Source organism: Xenopus laevis, chromosome 9_10S (assembly GCF_017654675.1).
Source record: "Xenopus laevis strain J_2021 chromosome 9_10S, Xenopus_laevis_v10.1, whole genome shotgun sequence".
Classification (NCBI taxonomy): Eukaryota; Metazoa; Chordata; class Amphibia; order Anura; family Pipidae; genus Xenopus; species Xenopus laevis.
Window position 1 is genome coordinate 16,807,058 of NC_054388.1, and position 25,817 is coordinate 16,832,874.

General features: G+C 41.4%; 2 protein-coding genes across 2 annotated transcripts; both read right to left on the bottom strand.

Annotated features, from left to right (window-relative positions):
• Positions 1 to 384: 384 nt before the first annotated feature.
• Positions 385 to 11,288, bottom strand: LOC108702659 (protein-tyrosine kinase 6). The gene is made up of 8 exons (XM_018238265.2): positions 10,915 to 11,288; positions 8,896 to 9,017; positions 7,133 to 7,296; positions 4,284 to 4,449; positions 3,451 to 3,609; positions 2,556 to 2,737; positions 1,190 to 1,343; positions 385 to 929 (listed from the first exon to the last, which is right to left on the bottom strand). Exons 1-8 carry the CDS (start codon positions 11,148 to 11,150, stop codon positions 727 to 729), a joined length of 1,386 nt encoding a protein of 461 aa, XP_018093754.1. The 5' UTR covers positions 11,151 to 11,288; the 3' UTR covers positions 385 to 726.
• Positions 11,289 to 15,031: 3,743 nt separating this feature from the next.
• Positions 15,032 to 16,891, bottom strand: LOC121398752 (protein kinase C delta type-like). The gene is made up of 3 exons (XM_041577930.1): positions 16,747 to 16,891; positions 15,782 to 15,844; positions 15,032 to 15,265 (listed from the first exon to the last, which is right to left on the bottom strand). The coding sequence occupies exons 1-3, from the start codon at positions 16,821 to 16,823 to the stop codon at positions 15,103 to 15,105; spliced, it is 303 nt and encodes a 100-aa protein (XP_041433864.1). The 5' UTR covers positions 16,824 to 16,891; the 3' UTR covers positions 15,032 to 15,102.
• Positions 16,892 to 25,817: the final 8,926 nt, after the last annotated feature.

Genomic DNA, 25,817 nt, shown 5'->3' on the forward strand with positions numbered 1-25,817 from the left:
TCTATCATCTTTCTTTCTTTCTTTCTTTCTTTCTTTCTTTCTTTCTTTCTTTCTTTCTTTCTTTCTTTCTTTCTTTCTTTCTTTCTTTCTCTTTCTTTCTTTCATCTATCTATGGCTAATAAGCACAGAGCACCAAAATCCAACCTGCAGCCTTTCATTGGTTCATAGAATTCAGCTCCCAGCACCTTTAACTGAGATGGCATTCTGGGAAATGAAGTAGTACAGCAGCTGGACCTTCCTATAATAAAGTACGTCTGGTTTTACACATGGCCTTTATGCTTAGGGTAAATTTGTAGTTGGAACTCTCCTAAAAGTGTACAGGCAGAAGAATATAAAGAAAAAAAATTGAGAAAAAACAGCCAATATTCAATTAAGGAGCAAGTGTTGTGTCAACTACAGTACAAACTGTACTGGCCACTGATTACTTTATTTTTACTGAGGAAAAAAACAACAGTTTGGCCGTCTTTTGTTACCAACTTTTTTAAAAAAATGTTAATACTAAAATACTGAGAAATGTATGTACGAAAAGTTGTTGGTGTTAGTTTACTTGGTTCAGCAAATTCCTAACATTGCTTTACAATGGAAGCACCAAAAGATTACAAATTACACAATGCTATGAAATCCATAGGTCATATTTCATAAGTTGTAAGATGACACCGTTTTTCCTTTCCTTTGGAATTTCTGGTACCCACATCGCTTTTATCTTTTCCCCCTCATGACCAGTTCTTAATGTATGGTGGTGACTTCTGAGCCTTCATAGTTAGACAAGTTCTCCAGCATTGTCTTGAGATCATCGAAGCTTGGCCTCTGGTTGGGGTTCAGAGCCCAACACATTAACATTATATCGTATACTCGTGTGGAACATTTAGGTGGAGCTTTCATCCTCTGGCCTCCTTTAAGGAACTCGAGCATTTCATAGTTTAAAAGTGCTGCAGGGACCAATCACATTAGCATATCAGATGTTTGATTATGGGAGTAGATCTTGGGGCCCTTGGGCCAGTTTTAGGTAAGGGAAGGAAGGGCATCATTCCAAGACTTTTCACAGTCCCAGAAAATGTCCTGTTTAAAAAACTGTTTAGAGTAGGAAATATAATGCCCAGTACTGTATATATTTACCATTCAGCTATACAGGCGTTATACAGTATTTTCTGGTAGTGGGTTTAAACCTTTTTATGATGCCAAGACCTACCTGGGTATGGTTGCATGCCCCGTGACATGATCTCATGCAACAGAATACCAAAGGACCAGACGTCAGACTTGACAGTATAAAGACCGTATTCCAAAGCTTCTGGAGCTGTCCATTTAAAGGGAATTTTCATGGAGGCTGACACATAGTAGGAATCCTGTATTAGACAGGGGAAGTGGAAAGATAATAGAGAGATATGAACTCTTAATTATCTCTGAGAGATTTTAATCCATTAAATTGAGTACAAATTTGAGTACAAATTTGGGGGAGTTTAAGGTAAGGCAGGGCCGGAATGGTCATTTGACCACCAAATAGAACTATATATTATTTTATTTTGTAAAAATAAGGTGCTGGAATTATGTGAAGGATGTCTCTCTATCGTCCCCTTGACTAGTTGGAGATTGAAAGGCTGGGAAACCTATATTTGCATAGTTGTTTTAAACACAGGACTCCAGGATATGCCTCCCCTACTCTTATTCTGGTTTAGAGATTATCCTCTTCTTAAAGTGATACTGGCATGGGATTTTTCTTTTTGAAAACGCATCAGTTAATAGTGCTGCTCTAGCGGAATTCTGCACTGAAATCTGTTTATCAAAGAAGCAAATAGATTTTTTTATGTTTAATTTTGAAATCTGACATGGGGCTAGACATATTGTCAGTTTCTCAGCTGCCCCAAGTCATGTGACTTGTGCTCTGATAAACTTCAGTCACTCTTTACTGCTGTACTGCAAGTTGGCATGTTATCACCACCCTCCCTTTACCCTCAGCAGCCTAACAACAGAACAATGGGAAGGTAACCAGATAGCAACTCCCTAACACAAGATAACAGCTCCCTGGTAGATCTAAGAACAGCACTCAATAGTAAAATCCAGTTCCAACTGTGACACATTTAGTTACATTGAGTAGGAGAAACAACAGCCTGCAAGAAAGCAGTTCCATCCTAAAGTACTGGCTCTTTCTGAAAGTACATGACCAGGCAAAATTAATTATAATTAGATGGCACCTACACACAATATTACAACTTAAAAAAATACACTTGCTGGTTCAGGAATTAAATTTTATATTGTAGAGTGAATTATTTGCCGTGTAAACAGTGTAATTTAGAGATAAAAACTACATCATAAAAATCATGACAAAATCCCTTTAATGACCATTCCATCTTTTGGATAAGGTCTCATTCTATAGTTTCTCACCTCAGAGAAACAGAGAACATTACTGAGGAGGGGACATTATTGATGTTCCTTATTACAAGAAACATATTTAATAAGATACTTATTTAGTCTATAGACCAGGGAGGGGATAGTCTGTTCCCAAGATTTATGGGTTTTCTGCAATTTGTCTCTTAGTGAAAAGGCAACAAGGGCCTTACCAAGATAACTCTGGCCATCCCAAAGTCAGCTATTTTACAGATGTTGTTTCGTCCCATCAGGACATTTCTGGCTGCCAGGTCCCGGTGAATACAATTTTGTGACTCAAGATATCGCATCCCTTCAGTCACCTGGGTTGCTATGTCCAGTTGGCCTTCAACATCCAACTCATCTTCTTCAGAATCTGGTGGATAGCACATAAATAGCCCACAATGTAAAAAGAAGAACTGTCATAACTTGATGGGTCAAAAAATGACCATTAATGAATTCTCTACCCTTTAGGTAGCCTGGAAGGCTGGTAAGTCTCAAGTTGAGTAGACCCAATGAGGCCATTCATGAATGTATCCGTATTTATATTCACAATTCTAAAGAGGAAAACAATTTCAGCACTGAAATGATGAAGAATTAATATTATCCCAAGGCTGTCTAGATAAGTGGTACTTTGGTGCTGGCCCACTTAGGATTCCAGAACAATGGCCATTTGCCTAGATTCCAATGGTGAGGGGGCACTAGGCATGTACCTCTTCTGCCTGCCTTACCTGGGCTCTGGAGCTTCATTATGTCCTGTACTACCAAACCTCCCAATTTGTCTGCTCAAATCTAAAAAACAAATCTAGTCTAGGTGGATTTTAGAAGATAGACATAAATAAGGTGTTTGGCTTCATCTGTCTGAAAGGGATAGCTGTGGATAGAATAAGGTAGAACAGGAAGAACAAATAAAGGCCAAAAACAGAGCTCCAAACTGTTTCTCAACAGTTAGAACACACACTGTAGGCAAATCAGTGCCAGAAACAGGAATAAGTCAGCCAAAACAGAAGGAACTAAGAGATGGCATCACTTTTCCTGTATGTGCGAGGGTACCCCATACTTAATAAACAACCACCCAACCAATCTCACCTTGTAGATAGTTGAGTAGATCTCCCCTGGGTACCAGCTCAGTTACAATGTAGTAAGGATCACTAACAGAACACACTGCGTACAGTGATAGTAAGTTCTTGTGGTGTAGGGTTTTCAGAAATGCTGTCTCCTTCACAAATAGATCCTGGCTGGTCACGTCTGTGGGGAGAAGGAGAGAACATAGCAACTGATAGCACCTAGTAATAAATAGGTGTTGTTCTAATCTCCAGCCGTTAGCGACCACTTAGTTTTATAATAGTCTGCTCTCTGTATGTTTATATTATTTTTTTCCTTGGAACATAAAATAATATGATAATATTATTAAAATGAACTCATCTATAGAGTATAAGAAATAGAGCCTGAAATTGAAAAGATGTATGGCAGCAATCCTAACATACAGTAGATTCAAGTCTAATTATATATGAACCGTTACCAGTTTCCTTAGGATGAATGTTTTTGGATAATAAATATATAAATATCTTTTTACCTAATTAAGAGACAAACTGCTCTCTATTCTAAGCGCTTGACAGATGGAATTGTTCATCCATATTGTGTTTTCTGTCCACATTCTGCCATCTAGTGGTACTTTTTATAGCCCGTACCATTATCATTACACTTCACTGCACTCAACCTATAGGCAAATTTGATGAATCAATACATCAGCGGACCCGTAATGCTTGAGGATGATTAATGAACATACAGTAGATGCAAAGTGCAACTGTCAATAAATATGAAACAACAACCAAAGGGGAAAAACACCAATAACCAAAAACATGTGCAGTTTAGCATTTTTGTTCTCAGATAAGTCACTAATGAATTACTGTCCTTCTTACCTCGGTTTATAATCTTGATAGCAACTTTTTGTTTTCCTTTCCAAAGTCCTTCATGCACTTGACCGAAATTTCCCTTTCCAAGTCGTCTGAGAAGGGTAAACTCTTCTCTTGGCCTCTCCCATTCATCCAAGGGTACCGGGCTCAGGTCACTGACCACTGGCTCATTCTGCCTCATAAAGGGAGAAGATAGAGAGAAAAAAATAGATATATTTTTATTTGGGTTTAACAACAGTTTCAATTCTTGAACACACAGAAATGTTGCAATTATAGCATATATATGTTGTTGTGCTAATTGCATACTTGTAATGCATACGGAAAACAGGGACAAATGTCTCAAACATAAATCTCGACATTTGTTACCTGAATCTGTCCACCGTCAATGGTATCTTATCTGAGAAATGCTCATGCAAGAATTGGTGGGAGAATTTTATAAGTTTCTAATTTCCTTATGCATTATACATGCTATAAAGTAGACCATTTAGTTTCATGGTCTTGCAGGTTCCAGCATTTATTACAGTTCATGTAATATCTAATACTTTATTGAGTTCCCGCTTGTGTAGATCCAATGTACACAAGCCAGGGTCACCAAGTTTCCCAATGGTTCCTTTTTGCGTTAGGCGAATTTGCGTGTAGGTCTTCATATTTGCGGATGTCCTCTATTTCTGAAGTCCATTCAGCTATTGTAGGTACTGCTGTTGTTTTCCATTTTCGAGGAATTATTATTTTGCCCGTATTCAAAGCATATTGCAGTAGGGACTTCTTGTAAGAAGAGACAGTGTGTTCATTATGGTGTAGGAGAATAGTTGCTGGGTCTTTTGGGATCATCAATTGTAGTTCAGTGTTACATATGTCAATCATCAATCAGAAAGTTTGTATCTCCGTGCATTCCCACAGTATGTGTAATAATGTGCTAGGGGAGGAGTCACAGTGCCAGCACTTGTCTGAAGTACCTGGAAATATTTTGATAATTCTGAAATGATAATGGATAATTCCTTCTAGTTCTTCTTGTTTAGTAAAAGTTGTGTTCAGAGCTTTTCCCCATTTTTTAAAGTGAGATAAACTTTGTGTGGGAGCAGCGGATTGAGATGAGTATCTCGTAGATTGCAAAAATGTTGCAGAGTGGAGGTTGTTTTTGCCGGCATCTATTTTCAAAGTCCGTGTAGAGTTGGTCACCTGTGGTACCTCTGATGGTATGTGATATGAAACTTGAGACCTGTTGACATTTGAAATGTTCTCCTTGAGGGAGACTAAGTTCTTCCTAATTTGTTCCCATTTGGGGAGTAAAGCATTGAGGCAATTGTCTTTGGTCCATTTAAAGGTGAAATTGTCCTTTAATGTTGCCTCTAGTAAGGGAGAAAGACTTATATTATGTGCACTGGATTTATTGTAGTTTATTTTAAGGTCACTCAAAGACTATATGAATGTTATCTTGTGTATAAGATTCGGTATTGTGATAATGGGTTGGGTGAGCATAAATAAGTGATCATCCGCATATGCACAGATTTTGTGCTGTGAAGTGCCTGTTATGACCCAATGAATGTTGGGGTTGTGGTGAATGGTGGAGAGAAGAGGTTCTAGAGTTAGTACGAAAAGGAGTGGGGAAAGCGGGCATCCCTGTCTGGTACCGTTCTTCAATGGGATCTGTTCTGAGAGGGAATTGTTTATTTTAAGTCTAGCGGTGGGATTAGTGTAAAGTGAGGAGATCCATTTCATTGTGTTTGGGCCTATGCCAATATAACGGAGACAGTAAAACATGTCCCATCTCACCCTGTCGAAGGCCTTTTCGGCATCTGTTGACAGGAGAAAGAGAGGAGTTTGTCCCCTCTCCCCAGACACAATGAGATTATTTTATTGGGATTATCCTTAGCTTCACTACGTGGGAGGAAACCTGCTTGGTCTGTATGTATTATGTGGGATAATCCCATTTTCATTTGTGTAGCTAGGATATTGGCCTGAAGCTTAATGTCATTATTAATCAGTGAAATGGGCCTATAACAAGATGGTAATGTAGGGTCCTTTCTTTTTTTAATATCAAGCTCATATGTGCTTCCAGAATTCTTGGAGACCAAGAATGACCATTTTTAATCTCATTAAAAGCTTTAGCTAACGGTTTTATTAAATGTGGTTTCAATAGTTTAAAAAATCCTGATGAGAACCCATCTGGGCCAGGGCATTTGCCTGTTGGAGAAGTTTTAATCACTTGTTCTAATTCTGAATCTGAGATATCTGTTTCAATAGCCTTGAGCCATTCCTGGTCACCCTTCAACATCTGGAAAACATTCAGATAATTTATGTATTGCTCATCAGGGTTGGGACTTGATGTATATTTTTTTGTCCAATGCACCAGTACAACAAACATACTCCATGCCCTAGGACCAGCTGTCATAAACTCCCAAATGAAGTGAAGATTGACTGCTCTATGATCCTTCCCTAAATTCTCTCACTATACATTTTTATACAATAGGTTCTCACCATTAAACAGATCAATCTCCTTTTGCAGGATCTGCCTGTAGAATTATGTGAAGGTTTGTACTCTTGGACAGTACAATTTAATTAGATGAAATTAAATGGTGCCATATTTACCCATGGTGAAAATAAGTAAACCCTGATAGGAACTGTGTTTTGTTAGGACTCACTAGAACATCTTCTGGTACTTTGGCTGCCAGTCCAACCCTGCTCTCGGATATATAGGCAAGTAATACCTGTCAGTTGGTAAATATCATTTTGCAAGACCACAACTTGTTTCTAAATGTTCTCATAAACACATACATGGAATGAAGAGTCTGCAAAACATTTGTCCTGAGCCAGAAGTAGGCACATTTCTATTTTCCAAACTGCTCTCCTCTCACCTTCACACATGGTTTGGTCAGGGTCAGCCCTGGACATATTGGCTTCTTGCAGTACGACTCCACTAGCTGATATAGGTCAGGGAAAAAGGAGGTGTTATTTAGGTGAAATTGTCCCGCCGCGTTCCTCATGATCTTGAAGTGCCGGAGTGAGTCCTGGTGTCTCACTAGGGAAGACAAGATGGAGCAACTTGGATTACAGGTTTCCTGGTCCTGGAACTAGCCTATGCCTGGCTTGTGTTGGAGAATGTTCTGTATAATTCAGTGGCATCAGAAGGAGATGCAATATTGTGTAGCAGTTGTTACATTCACTATTGCTGTTACCCCTATCTGATTGGCACTGGGTTTTCTGAGTCACATTCTGACCCCTTACAGTCAAGCAGGTGGTTATAGAAAATAAGGAGGGCTTCTAAAGTAAAAAAGGGGGGTTGTGGGTGCACACCTAAGGCTGGATATTGTTTAGGTACAATGGAAGTGCTACTGACCCGGCCAGTCAATCAATGTACATTCCCTGATGCCCTGTCTAAGTAATTCAATAAATATGCGAGTGCATGTATTTTAAAAACAGGGTTTTTTTGTTACAAAAAAATATCTCCTGTGCCTTGGTTTCAACCTGTGGGCCACTTGATTTTGCGGCTTTTAAGAGGGAGAGACTGCCCAAACCAACGGCCATTAATTAATTAATGCTATTAAGCAGAGATGACAAAGATCTTTTCTACTATGACCAGAGGTAAACAAGTTAGGGACCACCGTGTGGGGTTAAACCTAATCAATTTTATGATCATAACCTTGTAAGTAAAAAACCCTGTTTTTAAAATACATGCACTTGCATATTTATTGAATTACTTAGACAGGGCATAAGGGAATGTGCATTGATTGACTGGCCAGGTCAATAGGACTTCCATTGTACTTAAATATATTAAGATTTTGCCTTAGGTGTGCAGCCACAACCCCCCTTTTTCGGCTTCTAAAGCCCCCTATTATGACTCTTTATATACTGAGTATCTTTGTAAACAGATGCTTTATGCAGGTTATGATGTACCCAGCAAAAGGCTGTCAGGGGGTTTGCTGGGAGTTGTGATTCAATAGCATCTGAAAGGTTATGGGGCAGACACCTCCAATTAATTAAACTGCCAGTATCACAGGGACAGGAACCTTCCTATACTGCCAGGCACTAATTTTAGGTATTAGAGCTATTTAACACACCCATGATCTCAAAAAGGTGAAAAGTAAATGAAATTAAGACTTGATAGGAACATGTAATGGTACAGTCTTAAACATCAGACTGCTGCTCTACATGGGAAATCGTACAGTAACTACTGTATATGCAATGAAGGCTTATACAAAAGTATAAAGAAACAACTATAGATGCAACAACATTTCATTAATATATTGGCTTCTGGTTATTTTACACTACACTAGAAAGGTGCAGGGAAAAGGTAATCTCAGCTGTAATCTGAGCCAAGAGTTATAAGTGAGCAGGGAAAGACTAAGGCAGGAAGTGATGTCACACCAAGCTAATACTGTAGCTGCTATCCTAAAAAAACAGATAGCTTCTAGAGCTTTTTACTCAGCTATGGTAAAACATTTTACAGAATAAATATAGCATTCTAGCTTGCACTATTGCAGCTAATTTATTGGCAATAAAATGCCTCCGTAGTTTTCCTTCTCCTTTAATCACTTGCTCTTGTACTCGCCTTAACTTCTCTCCATGCTGGAAAGACCAACTCTTCCTCTTGTGTATTACTCCTGATCTGCTGCATTACCTGAGAGTACATAGAGAATTTCGTGTTTGTCACTTGCACGAATCAGGAACGATCCATTGTTATTTCCATCTTCCATGAGAAGACTCGCAGCCTCTGTGCGACTCATTTCTCCAAAAAACCATCTGTAAGAACACAAGAATAAAGCAAAGGTGGTTCCTAATATTTATTTATTTATATCATAAATATCTGCTCCATCTTCCAACCAGCTCACAGATATACCCCCATCTTTCCTCCAACCACTGTCTGTCACAGTGTAACCCCCATATCATATATGCACATAATGTAACTGTATAATATATAGGCACAGATATACCCCCATCTTTCCTCCAACCACTGTCACAGTGTAACCCCCATATCATATATGCACATAATGTAACTGTATAATATATAAGCACAGATATACCCCCATCTTTCCCCAACCACTATCACAAGTTAGTGAAATGTAGGCAAGTTTAGAACGTGAGCAGAGCTTCTAAAAGGCACAGAGAGAAAATCTAACCCAGCATTTCAGGACAGGGGGTAATTGGCAACATTTGTTTTATAATCATTCCTTTCCTTCTCCTTTAAGGACCTACATTTGTTTAAAGGGTTCTTCAGCAGACCATATTGACAAAAGATCTCAGTTTTATTTGACTGGCAACAGATTTGATCTGTTTTAATTGATTAATGTAATACCCCATACATGGACACAGGTGTCCAAAACTTCAACTTCAAGCAGGCCCGGATTTGAAGCGAGGCCGCAAAGGCCCGGGCCTAGGGCGGCATCAATTAAGGGGCGGCATGCTGCCCAGCCGCACGCAAAAGGATAGCACATGCTCGCTATTTTTTGAGAGTGAGGGGGCAATGGAGAACACCGGCCTCCAGGTACCCTCAAGGCAAATGCGGCCCTGGCTTCAAGACTTGTTGTAGGAAGAATAGATATTTTATACTATAATTTGCTCTGAGGTACATTTTTTCAGGAGCCCAACCATGCACATCATAATAACTATTAAGCTTAGGCATAATTACAGCTCTGGACAAGTGTAATTACAGGCCTTAAAATTCAAAAGCAAGGGAAGGTCACAGGCAAAAACGAATGGCCCTTCTCCGAGCATGACTTGTAGGTAGGAAGGGTATGAGAACTGCAAAGAGACAGTAGGGCAAGATGGGCAAAGTGGAGACAGTAGGGCAAAATGTCAATAGGGCAGGATGAAGACAGTAGGACACAGTAGAGACAGTAGGGCAAGATGGGCACACCAGGGCAAGGTGTAGATAGTAGGGCAGGATGTAGACTGTAGGGTAAGATGGTAACAGTTAGGCAGGATGAGTACAAAAGGGCTTCAAGATAAGTATACTAGGGCAATAGGGACATAGTACGTCAAGATGGTGACAGTAGGGGAAGATGGGCTATAACATTTACACATATACTGATTTACTAGTGATGGAGCGAATTTATTCGGCAGGCATGGATTTTTGGCGAATTTAGACGTTTCACCGACCGCAAATGGTTTTGCGAAACTGTGACAAAAATTCGCTGGTGACAAAATAGTTGCATGTATAAAAATTGTTGCTGGTATAAAAATTGTCGCACATCAAAATAATTGACAATGCGTTTCGCGAAAGGACCGGACATCCCATCACTATGATTTACAGGTTCTTTCTCTATATGCTTGTATCTCAAGAATAGTGAAGGTTATTTTCCTTATACATTTCTGCATCCTGACTCTATAATTTGCTAAAAGGGAAAGCAGGAAGTGGTAATTTCCCCTCAGCAGACCCAGCAACTACAGAGGAGCCCAGGGGGAAAGGCCTGAATCCCCCTGATACTCTCCTGCCTGCAACCATACCACCAAAAACATTTTTATGCGGAGGCCAAGATAAATAAAGTTTTATTTTATTTATCTAAATAGTGAACATGCTCTTTCCTGTTTAAGCACCATCTATTCTAATGTTATTATCCCTTTAACATGGGATGTGAAAACCTGGTCTTCTAACAAGTACCATCCAATTGGCCTCCCTCCCCATCAATGCCTTACTTACGCCTGCTCTTCCACCGTTCCTTCCTCAGCCAGGAAATTGTAAGGGACGTATCCCATCTCGGCCTTTCCCTTTCTGTCCCATTTCAGTTTCTGCACGTACCACCAGTCTTCACTCCTGTCCAAAACTTCAAAGACATCTCCAGCTTTAAAACTTAATTCCTCTGGAGCTTCAGCCGTGAAGTCCCATAGACTAACAAAACGCTTTGGCAGATGGCTCATCTTGATGTAGCCAACCATTCAGTTCCCAGGGAATAACAGTGTAAAGATCTCAGCCTTCTCGTCCCACCTCTCCCTGCCCAGAAGAAGACAAGGTGACCTGGAGTGACTCAGAGTCAAGACATTGGCTACTACTTTCAGGGCGCTGAAGTAAAAGAAAGTGATAGTGAGGGAATCACATAGATAGAAGGACTGTATTGGGACTTGCCTCGGAATGAACCTGAGAATGAAGTAAAACCTGTTGAAAATACTTTACTTCCTCGTTAGTGCTCTTCCTGCATTGCTCTACCACATACCTGAGAGGGTGAAATTAGGGCGTGAGGCTGTGACAAGGACAAGGTGGAGGACACCTGGCTGTGACTTACTTACTAGTAATAAATATCTCACAAACCCTATTAAATTCAGGGAGGGGTTCAGCCTGATAGCTGTGTTAAACTGCAACTCATGTCCCATAATAACCAATGGCTGAAGATCATTGCTATACTGAGACAAAAACATCCCTTTCCCTTTATGGGATACCCAGCCTGGATGTGTAAACTCCTTTTTAAACTGCCTTCAGTATTCTATATCACTGCCCAGATGCAATGATACTCTTGCCCCTATGGTAGTTACTCCATTGATTACTATCCTTAATTTGTGCATAATAACAATACAGCAGGCTCCATGCTATCCCACAGTCACACTCCGTTCCCAGACACTATTATCCCACTGTTACTATAGGCACCATCTCTCCCTACTATACCTGCTATCCAAAAGCCACACTCCCTTCCCAGAGACTATTATCCACTGTTACTATAGGCACCATCTCTCCTTACTATACCTGCTATCCCACAGCTACACTCCATTCCTAGAGACTATTATCCCACTGTTACTATAGGCACCATCTCTCCCTACTATACCTGCTATCCCACAGTCACACTCCCTTCCCAGAGACTATTATCCCACTGTTACTATAGGCACCATCTCTCCCTACTATACCTGCTATCCCACAGTCACACTTCCTTTCCAGAGACTATTATCCCACTGTTACTATAGGCACCATCTCTCCCTACTATACCTGCTATCCCACAGTCACAGTTACTTCCCAGAGACTATTATCCCACTGTTACTATAGGCACCATCTCTCCCTACTATACCTGCTATCCCACAGTCACACTCCCTTCCCAGAGACTATTATCCCACTGTTACTATAGGCACCATCTCTCCCTACTATACCTGCTATCCCACAGTCACACTCCCTTCCCAGAGACTATTATCCCACTGTTACTATAGGCACCATCTCTCCCTACTATACCTGTTATCCCACAGTCACACTCCCTTCCCAGAGACTATTATCCCACTGTTACTATAGGCACCATCTCTCTCTACTGTACCTATAATAAGAAGACACACACACACAAATCCTTTGCTTATATTTTGTCTTTAATATAGATAGATTACTAAATGGAAGTGGGAGCTGCCACATTGCTTGAATGTACAGTAAGGGGGTTTAGATTTTCTATACATATTCTGTCTCTGTAGATGACAGTTCATATAAGTGGAAGCTGCCATACTGTTAGACTGTATCACATGGTATAACTGAAAGTGACTAAATGCTGACTCAGTAGGAGCTGGATACAGATAGAGGCAGTGCACACAATTCAAAAATAAGCATCTACTTTGAGGCCACTGACTGCAGCATCCAAGGAGTTGGTAAGCAACATGTTGCTCTCAAGACTCTTGTTGGGGATCACCGATCTACGTGAAGTTTTTAAGGCTCTGTCCCATTTCATTGCCCCTCCCCATATGCTTCAGTAAGCTATAACTCGTGTTTTTCAGCTTTGGCCCCTGCATCATTGGACACTGCCCAGGAGCCTTCAGCAGATGTGGATGCTCTCGCCTCTGCCTTATTGTGCCTGCCCTCTACATTAACCCTACTGTGCCCTCTATATTAACCCCTACTGTGCCCTACCACTTGCCTCTCTGTGCACTCCAGCTTAACCCTTGCTGTGTCCTAAATATTAATGAAGGAGCTTGATTACAAGCAGTAGCCACTGTTTAACCTTTATTGCCCCCTCACTGATCATCTCCTACTGGTGCCCTCTTTCTTTACCCTGCCTGTATCCTATAAATTAACTATAGAATTAATAGCACACTTTAGAAATGATATTAGGCTTAATAATGGGAAGAAATGTAGAAATGCACTTTTTATTGCAAGAACATTTTACATACAGAGTAACTAGTCTATAAATAAAATAAGAAGACTTCGACCTCAAGTCCCCTGAAACCCCAGAATAATGACACATACAACATCTTTAGGGTTAATGTGAAGAAACCACAACTTTATTAATAATAAAAATGATAGGTCTATAATTGGGGTTCCCTAACATCTGTGTCTCCCTAAGAGATTCCTGATGGCAATGCCAGCCTAAGGCTAGGGCCAGACAGGGCTGAAATCAGCCTGCTGAAATACCCAGTCCCTACCGCTAGCAGAAAGCATTGGGCTGTGATCCCCGAATGCGAGGGGTGCTCGACTCACTTTTTTGGAACTTTTTTCACATGCCCTTACTTAATCTTGCTTCACTTCCCATATCCCCAGCTGCTTGGCTGGGGGGGGGGAGGAGTCTTCTCTCCACTACTCCTTTCCTCTTCTTTCTTTTTCCTGCCACCAGCCAGAGCCTTAACAAGGCAATCAATGGCATTGCACTGCACTCTCCAGCACCTTTTTTGTGCCTGGTTTGAGCACCCTGGATGGGTGTCCTAGTCCCTTTGGCTGAACCCAGGGTAGATGGGACTCCCCCTAGCTTTAGCGAAGGGGAGTCCAAACAGCCCTATACCCCTTTGGGGGGGCTGGGATGGTTGGCCCTCCCTAGCTTCGGTGAAGGGGGACCCACCCGCTCAAGCTGTCCTCGGGGACACTTGGGCAATGGAGCGCATGCTTCCGAGTAGGACTCAGAAGGATGATTCAATATCATCCTCATCTTCATGTCCGGAACCCTTGTGTCAGCTCTGGAGTGAACACACTCTGCAGATTTCTAGGAAGAAACAAGAGGCATTTCATGTTAAATCCGCTGAGTGTGTTCCCTCTGGAGCCCACATAAGGGTTCTGTACAGGAATGAAGGAGGAGACTGCTCACAGTAGGGACTGAAATTGGCCTGTCTGGCACTAGCCTAAAGGCCAATCTTAGGATAGAGTCTGTTCTGCTCCCCTCTTTGGAAGCAGCAGATAATAGGGAGCCCTTCCTATGAACCCTCACTTGGCTCTTTGATCCCAAGAAAGGCAAAAACCTCTGAGAAGTTTGGGCCAATCGGCTTCACTAGAGGGAAAAATTCCTTCCTGACCCCTTAACGGCGATCAGATTTGCTCCCAGGAGGATCAATGCGCCCGATGTGGGCTGTGAGTGAAAGTGGAAGGCAGAAGGTGAGTAGTGTAGCTGGGAAGCAGGGGGGACAATGATTTAGGCTTAAAGCAAGGGACTATGATGTGGGCTAGAGGTGAGTGGTAGTAGATGCAGGAGGTTGATAGTGTGGACCACCACTTCCAGCAGTCTCCTGGCTTCTGTGCTGAGCCCTTCTGGGTAGCAGGGACTGGACCAGATTATTAAATAAGTCAGGTAGTCCTCGTCACGATGGCTGAATGGTACTTTTCCAGTGGCCATCATACCATCATATAGACAATGAGCCCAAATGCCCACCAGTCCACTGCCCCGTCATATGGTTGTTGTAGAAAGAGCTAGAAAAGCAAGAAGAAATTGTTTACTGAATTGTCACTCACCCTTCTAACATGTTCCTACATCAGCCTCCAATTAACCCTTTCCATGCCACCTTAACATTCATGGATGTGAACAGCAGACTTTATGCTCTCACTGTTGGGCATTTTACTTACTGTTAAAAAGTAATAGAAACTAAATGACTTCATACTGTGGCTGTAAGTTGCTTTGGTGGCAGAGGTAGGTCTGTAGCTCAGGGCACATCTCACTATTCCTGTTAGTAACTATAGTACAACTACATTTCTCACCTCTGGAGCCATATGGGACAATGTTCCACTTATGCGCTGGATCTTCTTACCCTCAAAAACATTCTCCTCTGCTTGTCCAAAGTCCACTATCTTCATGTGGCCGTCCTTAGTAATTAAGATGTTACTTGCCTTTAAATCTCTGGAAAAGAATGGTTAATGATATAGTTACCTAATGTAGGGTAGGAAAGTAAAGGGTGAAGTGAGAAGGAAGGGAAGGACGGCTGGGAATATGAAAGGCAGCAATAAAAACTAGTAGGAGAATATAATACAAAGAACTTTCCTAATCAAACAACAGTTTAAAAATAGGTCAAAACTGCCATTAATTAAAGGGGGATGTTAAATTGGATAAAATTGCCCCCGTAATGGCAAATATACGGGAGGACCCTGTGGCCTCGGGGTGATCAAGGCCGAAATCCAGGCCCGAGAGGGATGAGAATAAAGGGGCACAAAGCTGAAACATCTCTATATTATATAAAAACAGATGCAAATACATGATGTCCCATTTAATGCCACCTTTTTAGAAACTATAGGATTGCTCAACCTTAAATTAGGGACGCTGAATATTTATTCCACAATCAATGATCTTCAAAAAGAAACAATCACTTTTGTTGTTTGTTCACAGAAATGAGAGCTGAGAGAGAACAGTGTAACTTACCGATGTACAATCCCCTTTGAATGAAGAAACTGGATGCCGACTACCAGTTCTGCTGCATAGAAGCTGTAGAAACACATAAACATAGATTAACCATCATATTTACCTTTACTACAATAGTTCATTCATTAAAGCCCCCCCCCCAAGGTGATACACATACCCAAATTGGGCCAAACCACCTGATGAAAGCTGGGTATGTGTGACCAGCTTTAGACTCTAGACAGAAATGTCTTTGTTAACTGAAGAAAGCTTTACATTTATATTTTGTAAACGTTTGTTTTTACCAGTCCAAAAGCTTCAGCAGAAGATCATTTCAGGGTTCTAGCCCCTGTGTGGGGTGCAAATATTGTTTGGTACCCTTTTGTTCCCATTTTATTGCTGGCCTCCCTGGGGGATAATATTACAGACGGGCACAGCATATGTGGAACTATACAGGGTCCTTGTGGTTTGGGGGACCCTGTGCAAAACACAGCATAGCACCTGACATAGGGAACCCAATGACGTAAATGTCTGACATCCAGGTTCTTAGTGAGACCCAGACTAGCATCAGTGGGTTCTGGCAAATGCTATAAGGGTTGCTGTAAGATGCCATAGCCAGTCACTATGTATTGGGCCTAAGGTGAATCTCAGTCCAGGCCTGGTTTTAGTTACTGCCACAAGACAAGTTCTGCTCAGTTCACTAACCCATAGCAGCCAACCTCTGAACTGGGGAAACTTATCCAGAACTAGTAAATAAGCTCCATTGTCATTTGCAGACTGCATTGAATCACAGGCTCTCCATACTGACCCCTATGTTATTATTATTAATTTAATAATTAATCTGTATTTCCTTGCTATTCTCAGGACCCAACGTAGATATTTAGAAACTAGCCATTAGGTTGGGCCTGATGCACATTTCATCCTCATATAACTGATGTATAATATGTGTCTGAACCTTCTCCCTCTATTTCAGTTTGTCCGTTACTTACATGATGGTCTCCATGTTCAGTTTCCCCTTCTCCCTTATCATCTGGAAGAGATTCTGCTTGCTCTCACACTCCATCATCAGAAACGTGTACCGCTGGTTAAACAGATAAATGAGAAGAGCATAAGGGTAAGGGCACACCTGGAGATTTGGGGAGATTAAGTGGCCAGGTGACTAATCACTCTTCTTTGGGGCAACTAATGTCCCTGAACTGCTTCCATGTGTCTTTCGGTTACTTCAATGAAAAAACGCCTGTGGCAATGCACTCGTGAGGAAACTTCGGGCGTCTTCGGAAATCGAAGCGCCGTGAGTGTATTGCTGCAGGCGTTTTTTCATTGAAACAGTCGGAAGAAACGGGGAAGCAGTTCGGGGAGATTAGTCCCCCCAAAGAAGAGGCGATTGGTCTCTGGGCAACTAAATGTCCCCGAATCTCCAGGTGTGCCCTTACCCTATAAGTGAGTAAAAAGACATTATAGAGATCACAATTGTTGGAGTAGAACTAAATATCAAGAGCACAAAAAGAGATAGATGTATAGAATGTGTAGCAAAATTAACAGTTTTTTCAGTTTCATTTTTGGATGAACAGTATAAAATTACCAGCACTCACTGCATAAAAACGACTAATTCATCTTTCTTTACCCAAAGCGATTTCATCCATGAGAATTAGTAACTAGTCCAGTGTGATATAAATGCAGAGGGATTCGCTGGGCACTTGTACAAGTGGGACTGGAGATATAAAGTAGCAGAGTAAGGAATGTAATATAAAGCCATTAAACAGAGTTAAACAAAGGCAGAGTAACATTGGCACTGGGTTATATATATGTTTGGAACGCTGTGAGCCCCATGCAAAGAAAGTCATCCTGAGTATTCAAGCTTCTTTCCTGATGTCGCTTTGTTGTTCCTGCTTGCCGTCCCTCTCAATGATCTTAATAGCAACGTGCTTCTTTGGGTTGCGTAATGATGCCAACATCACCTGGGAAAGGCAGAGGGAAGAGAAAAAGGAATAGTTGGACACAGGGAACAACAGGGAACAAATGCTTCAATTGCTGCTATCCTAATGAAAAGTGAATTTTCATCTGTTGCAGCTTATCACTGTAATGTAACATAATTGGATCAGAAATGTAAGGAAATTGATTTGCTCCATACAGATAAATGTTATTCTAAATTCTGATTGGTTGTATCTTACCAAAGGTGCAGCATAATGTAACTACTTCCAGCAACAGTGATGTGCAAGTTGGTTATTGGTTATGGGTTACCCGTATATCACACCCAACCTTCCCCTTTTGATTATAGAGCTGCTATGGAGCGCAAGATCCAGGTCTTGGGTGTTCACCATTTCCTGCACTCAGTAAATGAGCCCCATGAAATGAAGCAAAGCTTGAATGTAGAGTACAGATGGGAAGCTTACACAAAACAAGTGGTTACAGTAGCTGGGATCAGCTCCGATTCTGAGGCGGCTCCTGCAATGCCGCCCCCCCCTCGCCAGCTTACCTGTCGGGAGGGGAGGCAGAAACACTTGTGCGGAGAGCGCAATTGCACTCTATCGCAATAGTACAGCCGAATTTCCGGTTTAAAAAACAGAAATTCAGCTCTTAAAGTTGCAGGAGCGGCTTTTTGCTGTCCCTGGAAACCTCTCTGGTGCTGCCGCCTGAGGCGAGCGTCTCAGCTCGCCTCATTGGCGGAGCGCCCCTGACTGGGATCTTGTCTTTGCAAATTAAAGCCAAAAATGTAATAGGAACCCCAAGAAGTTCATCACTTACCTTCACGAAACATCCACTCCTGCTGCTCAACTTCTGTGGATCAGATTTTTCAGGTTCCACACGCTGCTTCTTCGGCTCTTGTTCTTCAGGAGAAAGTGAAATTTGATTAATAAATCATATTGTAATTTGGTCTTCATTTTTTATTATTTGTGGTTTTTAAATGACATAGTTAAATTGGGTTGAAAATGTCCATCAAGTTCAACCCCTCCAAATAAAAACCCAGCTCACATACATACACACACTCACACCGACCCCTCCATACACTCACATAAACTATATACACCATTACCTATACTAGTATCACAATAGCTTTAATATTATGCTTGTCGAAGAAATCATCTGAGCCCTTTTTACAGACAGAATCAGCCATCACAACATCACCCGGCAGTGCAGTCCCCCAACCTCACTGTCCTCACTGTGAAGAACCACCTTCTCTGCTTCAAATGAAAGTTCTGTTTCACTAGTCTCTGGTGCGGTGATCATTTTTATGGGGAAAAGCAGTACCTGGGAGTCAAGGTTAAGAAACAGTAATGGGACTTATTTATCAATACTGGGAACATTTGCACATGGGCAGTAACAACCTTAACAAGCAATCAAGAATTAATTTCCCATCGGCCAGTTATTACAAGCAAGAAAACATTTGGTTGCCAAGGGTTACTGCCCCAGTGGAAGTTGACCCTGTGTTAACGAATGAGCCCCATTGGCTTATACATATAAGAAGCAAGTTTGTCTATTTGTTGGCTTGTGTGTTTTTGTGTGTTACCGGACATGGAAAGACCATATTGCATCAAATCAAGCTCCATCCTCTCATCTATTAGGACAACAAAAAAAACCTTTGAGCTCAAAATTTTCCCCATCCAGTGTTGTGTAATTTGTATGTTATCAGAGAATATTAAATCCACGTTGTGTAATATCAGGGGAGAAAATGACCAGGGGCAGACGAATCTAGGCAGGGCTATTTACTGGATGTTCAGGCTGATTCTCCTTGCCTTTTGCTGCTTCCACATCTTCTCTCTCTCTTCCTCCGGTGATATTTATCTTGGAAGATGTTCACTTTCCTCGTCTCCTGCACAAACTGGAATCTTTTTAACTTTGATTCTCTCTGAGCGTTGTCCTTGTCAGCTTCTCTCTTCCTCTTCTGCTCCTAGAGAGCTGGACTTCTGTCGCCCAATTGTGGAGCTGTTGCCTCCTTTCCACTTTCAGAAGTCCAGTCGCCTCTCTTCTGCTGGGATCCTTCATCTTTTATTGATAAAAAGATCACTATTATCATTATTATTTGTGCTTTTATGCTGCAAGAATGAGAAGTGAGTATAGTGGATGGATTAGGAAGGGTGACTATCCGTCTGGTTTTTGCTTTCTTGCCATGTCTCATCACAGTGGTGCTGATATAGGCTCCATAATCTGTATCTAAAGCCCCATATCTCTATGCCATAAAGCAAGACAGGGATGCTGTGCTGAAAATGTTGAATAAATGACTCAGCATGACACACGACACAGACTGTTCTTAAGCAAAATTAGGACCTTTATTTTGGTGACAGTGTTTTTTTCAATGACTTCTAAATGAGCTGGAAAATTGACAGCAGTACAAAGGAGTTTCTGTGCCCTCTGCCTTTGTGTTTGATGTTTGCAAAGTATAAAAAAGGGCATGATTCTCTGGCAGGTAAGTATCATTACCTAGGTACAGTATGTGTATTTTACTATATCGTTGCTGCAGGGTACAGCTGTGCTGGATGAAGGTCACTGTTTGTGGGGAGGCTCCCTATTATTAATAATAATATTATTGTGGTACATTTGATATTTGATGTCTTCTTTTACTGAAGAAGACTTCTTTATTCCTGCGAGTTTTTTAAAATGTAATAAAAGTCACAACATTAACCCAGATCTAGTTACTCAAAGCAACCAATCAGATGTTTCAAACAGGTGACTGGTAAATGCTTCTGGCTGATTGGTTACTATGGGTAACTAGATCAGCAGTGAACTTTTTTTTTTCATATTACCCCACATTCACAGGGCCAGACTGATGTACAGCCAATCAGAGTCTGAGAGTATCTCCATCTGCTTCTCATTTCTGTAGGACAGACAGATAGCAATGTACTAGTTTTATACAGGTGCATTTTATCCTTCCACATAAAGTCCTTCCAGGTGTGCCAAGTATGTCCTCTTGGTTGCTGGAAAATATATTACTTTCCTTTGGGTGTTCAGGGATCCCACTGGTATAAGTGAGCAACCCTTTGCAATCTTTCTACACTATCGTCCACTGTCAAATTTGGGTACAGTTGCCAGCGTAGCACCCACTGGCCAAATATGCCAAATGTGACAGGTGCTAAATGAAGAACAGTTTTAAGCAGTTTACTGTAGCAGTATCTGTAGCATAACCTGTAGGCCAACCTCCTCCTTTTCCTCTTGGAAAAATAGATTTGCTGCAAGAAATATTATACATGCCCACATTAGCACAGTAACAATATAATTGTTACCAATGAAATAACCAATGAATCTCCCTGTGGACCGAAGCCGAGATTACCAATAGATCTCCCAATGGGCCAAGGTCCTAGTGGGCCCCAGCCAAAGACAATTTTCATCAGCCTTTTCTTATTTCTTCCATAGGACAATACAACATCTATAACATCTATAGGAACTCCAGGCACATGTCTTTTCTGCCTACCCTTAATAGAGCCACAGGAACTGCTGTAAATGGGGCAGGAACTGTCGTTCCCTGTATATAAATGTGTTTCAAGTACAACCCCTGAAGGAGGTACAATCACTGCTTCTGAACTGTTTATGCCAACCCCCCCCTACAGTCTGGGGTAAACATGACTATAAAATGCACTTTGGGACCAGACAATATGACGAGGAATGATAGTTCTTGCTTTCTGCCTCAAATACTAGTCCTTAGCCAGTTTCCTTCTCAACCTATAGCACTGCCAGCAGCCTCTGTTCTACAATCCATGTCTCTAGTGCAATCTCTTAATAAAGAGGCCAGTTTTAAGTTATGATAAACAAAAGCCTCATTCTTGTTGCATGTCGGGAAATGTAACCTCTGAATTTATAAAGTATTTAGCAAGTTTCCTAAATACTTGGCTGCCAGATTAGCAAAGCCATAAGAAGTCACTTACCAGTGATGGGTCAAGGTGCAAAGTACAATAAACTGGCACAATCAGGCAGGTACTTTGACTCAGAACAAGCTCCTGTGAGCACAGGTCTTTGCACTTTTGAATGGACCATAAGTCAATGCTAGTCTATGTAGCACTGTATTCATTAGGGGAAGTGGGGGCTTACCTGTGTGTTATTCAGGTATGCAGTTTGGGGGAGTGCTGGCAGCCAGTAAGTACACCCCATAGTGCTCAATGACTTGCAGCAGGGTATGACCCCTGGCCCTTTTGTATCTTTTCTTGCAGTTAGGCTGCTTTTGGTTCTGTTGAATAAATGGGAAACTGATGAAGAATACTCCTGTCTTTCTTATTGTAGAACTAGGAATGTTTTATCATTATTACTGCAGGTTACTATATATAGAAAGTGGTAGAAGACTGTACTCAACGCCAGTTGAATGCGCGTCATGCTTTTCCCCACTAGAGGCCAGTATCATCCCGTGTAAGATGAGCAGACTGCCAGTTTTGTTTTCACTGACCATATTCAACAGGGACTGGCAGTTTGGGAAGGTGGAAAGGATATGTTATGCACTTCCTGTACATACAGTACTTTATGAACTATGTTGGATTATAGGTGAACACAGCTTTGATCAAGCAGTTTGGATGATTTAGGGTCATTCCTGGTGGAAAAAGAAGTTAAGAGGAACCACAGATGCTCTTTACTACCTGTTGTTCTGTTGGTTCCTGCAGTTGGACCAAATGAATGACCAAATTGCATGGCCAAATCCATATTCATTTGGCTCACGGGTGATTGTTTGTACAACTGAATGGACTGACTGCTTTGTCTGCCTATCCCAAGTGGAGTCGTTTTGAGAAAATAATTAGATAAATTCGGACCTTGATAATTGTTTAAGATACAAACCTTTTGCTCAGTGCGATTCTTTGCAATGGGTAAAGCAAAAGGAATATTTATATTGTGTGTGTGTATAGGTATGGGATCCGTTATCTGGAAACTCATTATCCACAACGCTCCGAATTATGGAAAGGCCGTCACCCACAGACTCCAAATAATCTAAATTTTTAGAAATTATTTTCTTTTCTCTGTAATAATAAAACAGTACCTTGTCCAAACTAAGATATAATTAATCCTTATTGGAAGAAACACCAGCCTATTGGGTTTATTTAATGTTTACATGATTTTCTTGTAGACTTAGGGCAGTGATCCCCAACCAGTAGCTCGTGAGCAACATGTTGCTCTCCAACACCTTGGATGTTGCTCCCAGTGGTCTCAAAGCAGGAGCTTATTTTTGAATTCCAGGCTTGGAGGCAAGTTTTGGTTGTATAAAAACCAGGTGCACTGCCAAACAGAGCCTCAATGTAGGTTGACAGTCCATATGGGGCTACTAAATGGCCAATCACAGCCCTTATTTGGCACCCCAGGAACATTTTCATGCCAGTGTTGCTCCCCAACTCCTTTTACTTCTGAACGTTGCTCACAGGTTCTAAAGGTTGGGGATTCCTGACTTAGGGTATGAAGAGCCTATGAAACGGAAGGTATGAAGATCCTATGAAAATCCAGAAAACCCCCAGGTCCCGAGCATTCTGGATAATAAAAGGACTGAAGGACTGAAGGTATGAAGATCCAAACAAATTTATGAAGATCCTAAGGAAAGATCTGTCATGTGGAAAATCCCAGGACCCAAGCATTTTGGCTAACAGGTCCCATGCCTGTATATGTATATCAAACAAAAGACAATGTTTCTTTCTATTTTTAGGGATGCACCGAATCCACTATTTGGGATTCGGCCGAATCCCTGAATCCTTTGTGAAAGATTCAGCCGAATACCGAACCGAATCCGAATCCTAATTTGCATATGGAAATTAAGGGCAGGAAAGGAAAAAGTGGAAAAAATTATTCTTTTGTGACGAAAAGTTATGCGATTTCCTTACCTGCCCCTAATTTACATACGCAAATTGGGATTTGGATTCGGTTCGGCCAGACACAAGGATTCAGCCGAATCCTGCTGAAAAAGGCCGAATCCTGGCCAAATCCTGAACCAAATCCTGGATTCGGTGCATCCCTATCTATTTTACAATAAACGTATTTCTGCAGTTCTGCAGTTATTCAACATAATAACAATAACTATTGCCCCTGTGGGGTTGCAATTTGCTAGTGGATCTTTCTGTGTTATTGTTTTAAATCAAGCTCCCAGGAGAATGTAGGAAAGCTCACATACAATACAAAGCAGTTTACAGAAGCTCCCATCACAGCCTGCAAATTTGTGATCGCTACTTCGAACCGCTGATCGTAACATCGCTAGCGCAACTTCGCAAATGATCCGTAACTTGTGCGCAACTTCGGATCTTCGCGAATTTACGCAGCGCTGGCGAATCTACGCCTGGCAACGTGCGGCGAATTGCTGGCGCAACTTCGAAGGTAAGTAAATTTCCCCTATGAATGTCAGTGATTGTGCCCAGCCTGGGAGACTGCCACATATTACTGTGCCCACCTTGCCTGGCCTGTTCCGTGTAGTGGCTTTATAACTATAATTCCTTTATATAGACTGGATTGGTTCCTGTGTGTAGAATGCCTTTCCTCTTGTGGCTACTGATGAGACTACATCTTTATCTACAGGTTGCACTGCTGAATTTTTACAATATTCTCTTGTTCTGTCAATAAAACATAAAACTCCAAATCTGCTGACTTGCCCTAGCGTGACATCACAGCTCCTCTCCAGCCAAATGTGTTGGGGCGGGGACAGCTCAGTAGGGGTTGGGTTGCAGACTGGAGGAGCTCTGGACCCCACCAATGATTTTTAGTCAGTAGTAAAAAGTCAAAATTAACTCCCAAATAAAGTTATTCCCGGTCCGGCAACAAATAAGGTTCACTTTCACCTCCAAAGACACAATTCCAAAGAAAGTTGCTGAACACTCCTCAAAGAAAAAACAAGAAAAAATATATAGTATAGCCTTCTCACTAAATACACCCCCTCACTGTTGCTCCATTAGAACCCACAGTGAAAACTAGCTCAGTTCAAAAACCACAAAAGGTGAATGTGATTACATCAAACATACATCAAACATAAGTGAAAGTTGTTTCAAGAATAAGGGAGCTTAAAAATGGTTGGTACCCACACTTTGACCAGCATTAGCTGTGGTAGTTGATCATACTCGCAGACATTAAAACAGATTCCGCTTGTCAACCTCATCAAATTGCGAGTCACTGCCGACATCCTTCAAATTTCCTTATTAAAGGACATGTAAAGGCAAAAAATAAAATCCCATTTTTACTTTCTTTAATGAAAAAGAAACCTATCTCCAATTGTAGTTTTATTAAAAAATGTGTACCTTTTTTTTATAAGAAACCTAACTGCTGAGCAGGGAAACAATCATACTTATGAACAGCAGGGGGAGCCCCCGCCTTACTTCCCAGCCATGCAGAACACAAGCAGCTTTGTTTATGACGATCCCTAAGCAGCCCAGACCACACTGAGCATGTGCACATGTCTTAGTTTGCAAAGATGTTTAACAAAGTTACAAGATGGTGACCCCCTGTAGCCAACTTAGAAAGCATAAATTATTTGTTTGATTAGGCTTGTGGTGCAGTAAGTTCATGTTTATATTCAGTATACAAAATACAGATACTTATTTTATTTTAGACTTTACATGCCCTTTAAAGCCGCATTTTGAAATCAATAGAGTTCTCCAGCAGCCATTGCCAAAATAACATTTTTCCACTGTGCATGTCTCTATTTAACTTCCGCACCACTGACGTGCTTCTTCCTGAGTGATGGAGTATTTTCAAAGGATTCACTTTATTGTCCACTAGCAATGATTTCTCTGTTCTTGAAGTGGCTGAACCTGCTGGCAGTGTAGTTAAGGGTTTTCATGAAGACCTCACAGAGCTCCTGTTCCTCCCCTGCACTCTCGTTCTGCTGCTTTCTGTGCCCCAGGAACATGTGCACCTCCCAATTCAGCATAGTTTTATGAAAAGATGGAAAAACTGAAAAAAAGTCTTTGTTTCTGGTGGACAATCTGAAAACAACTCAACTGGAAAAAGTGTTTGGAAGGTGAACAAGCCCTTTAATGTTCTGTAATGTAACGGGCTGAGCACACAGACATTTATTATAAGGCAGCGCATTGTGATACAATAACAGTGTGAGGCAGTTGCACGATCCACAGCCGCCTGCCAAGAGAGAAGCCAGGCTGGACATGTTGGACAATGCTCC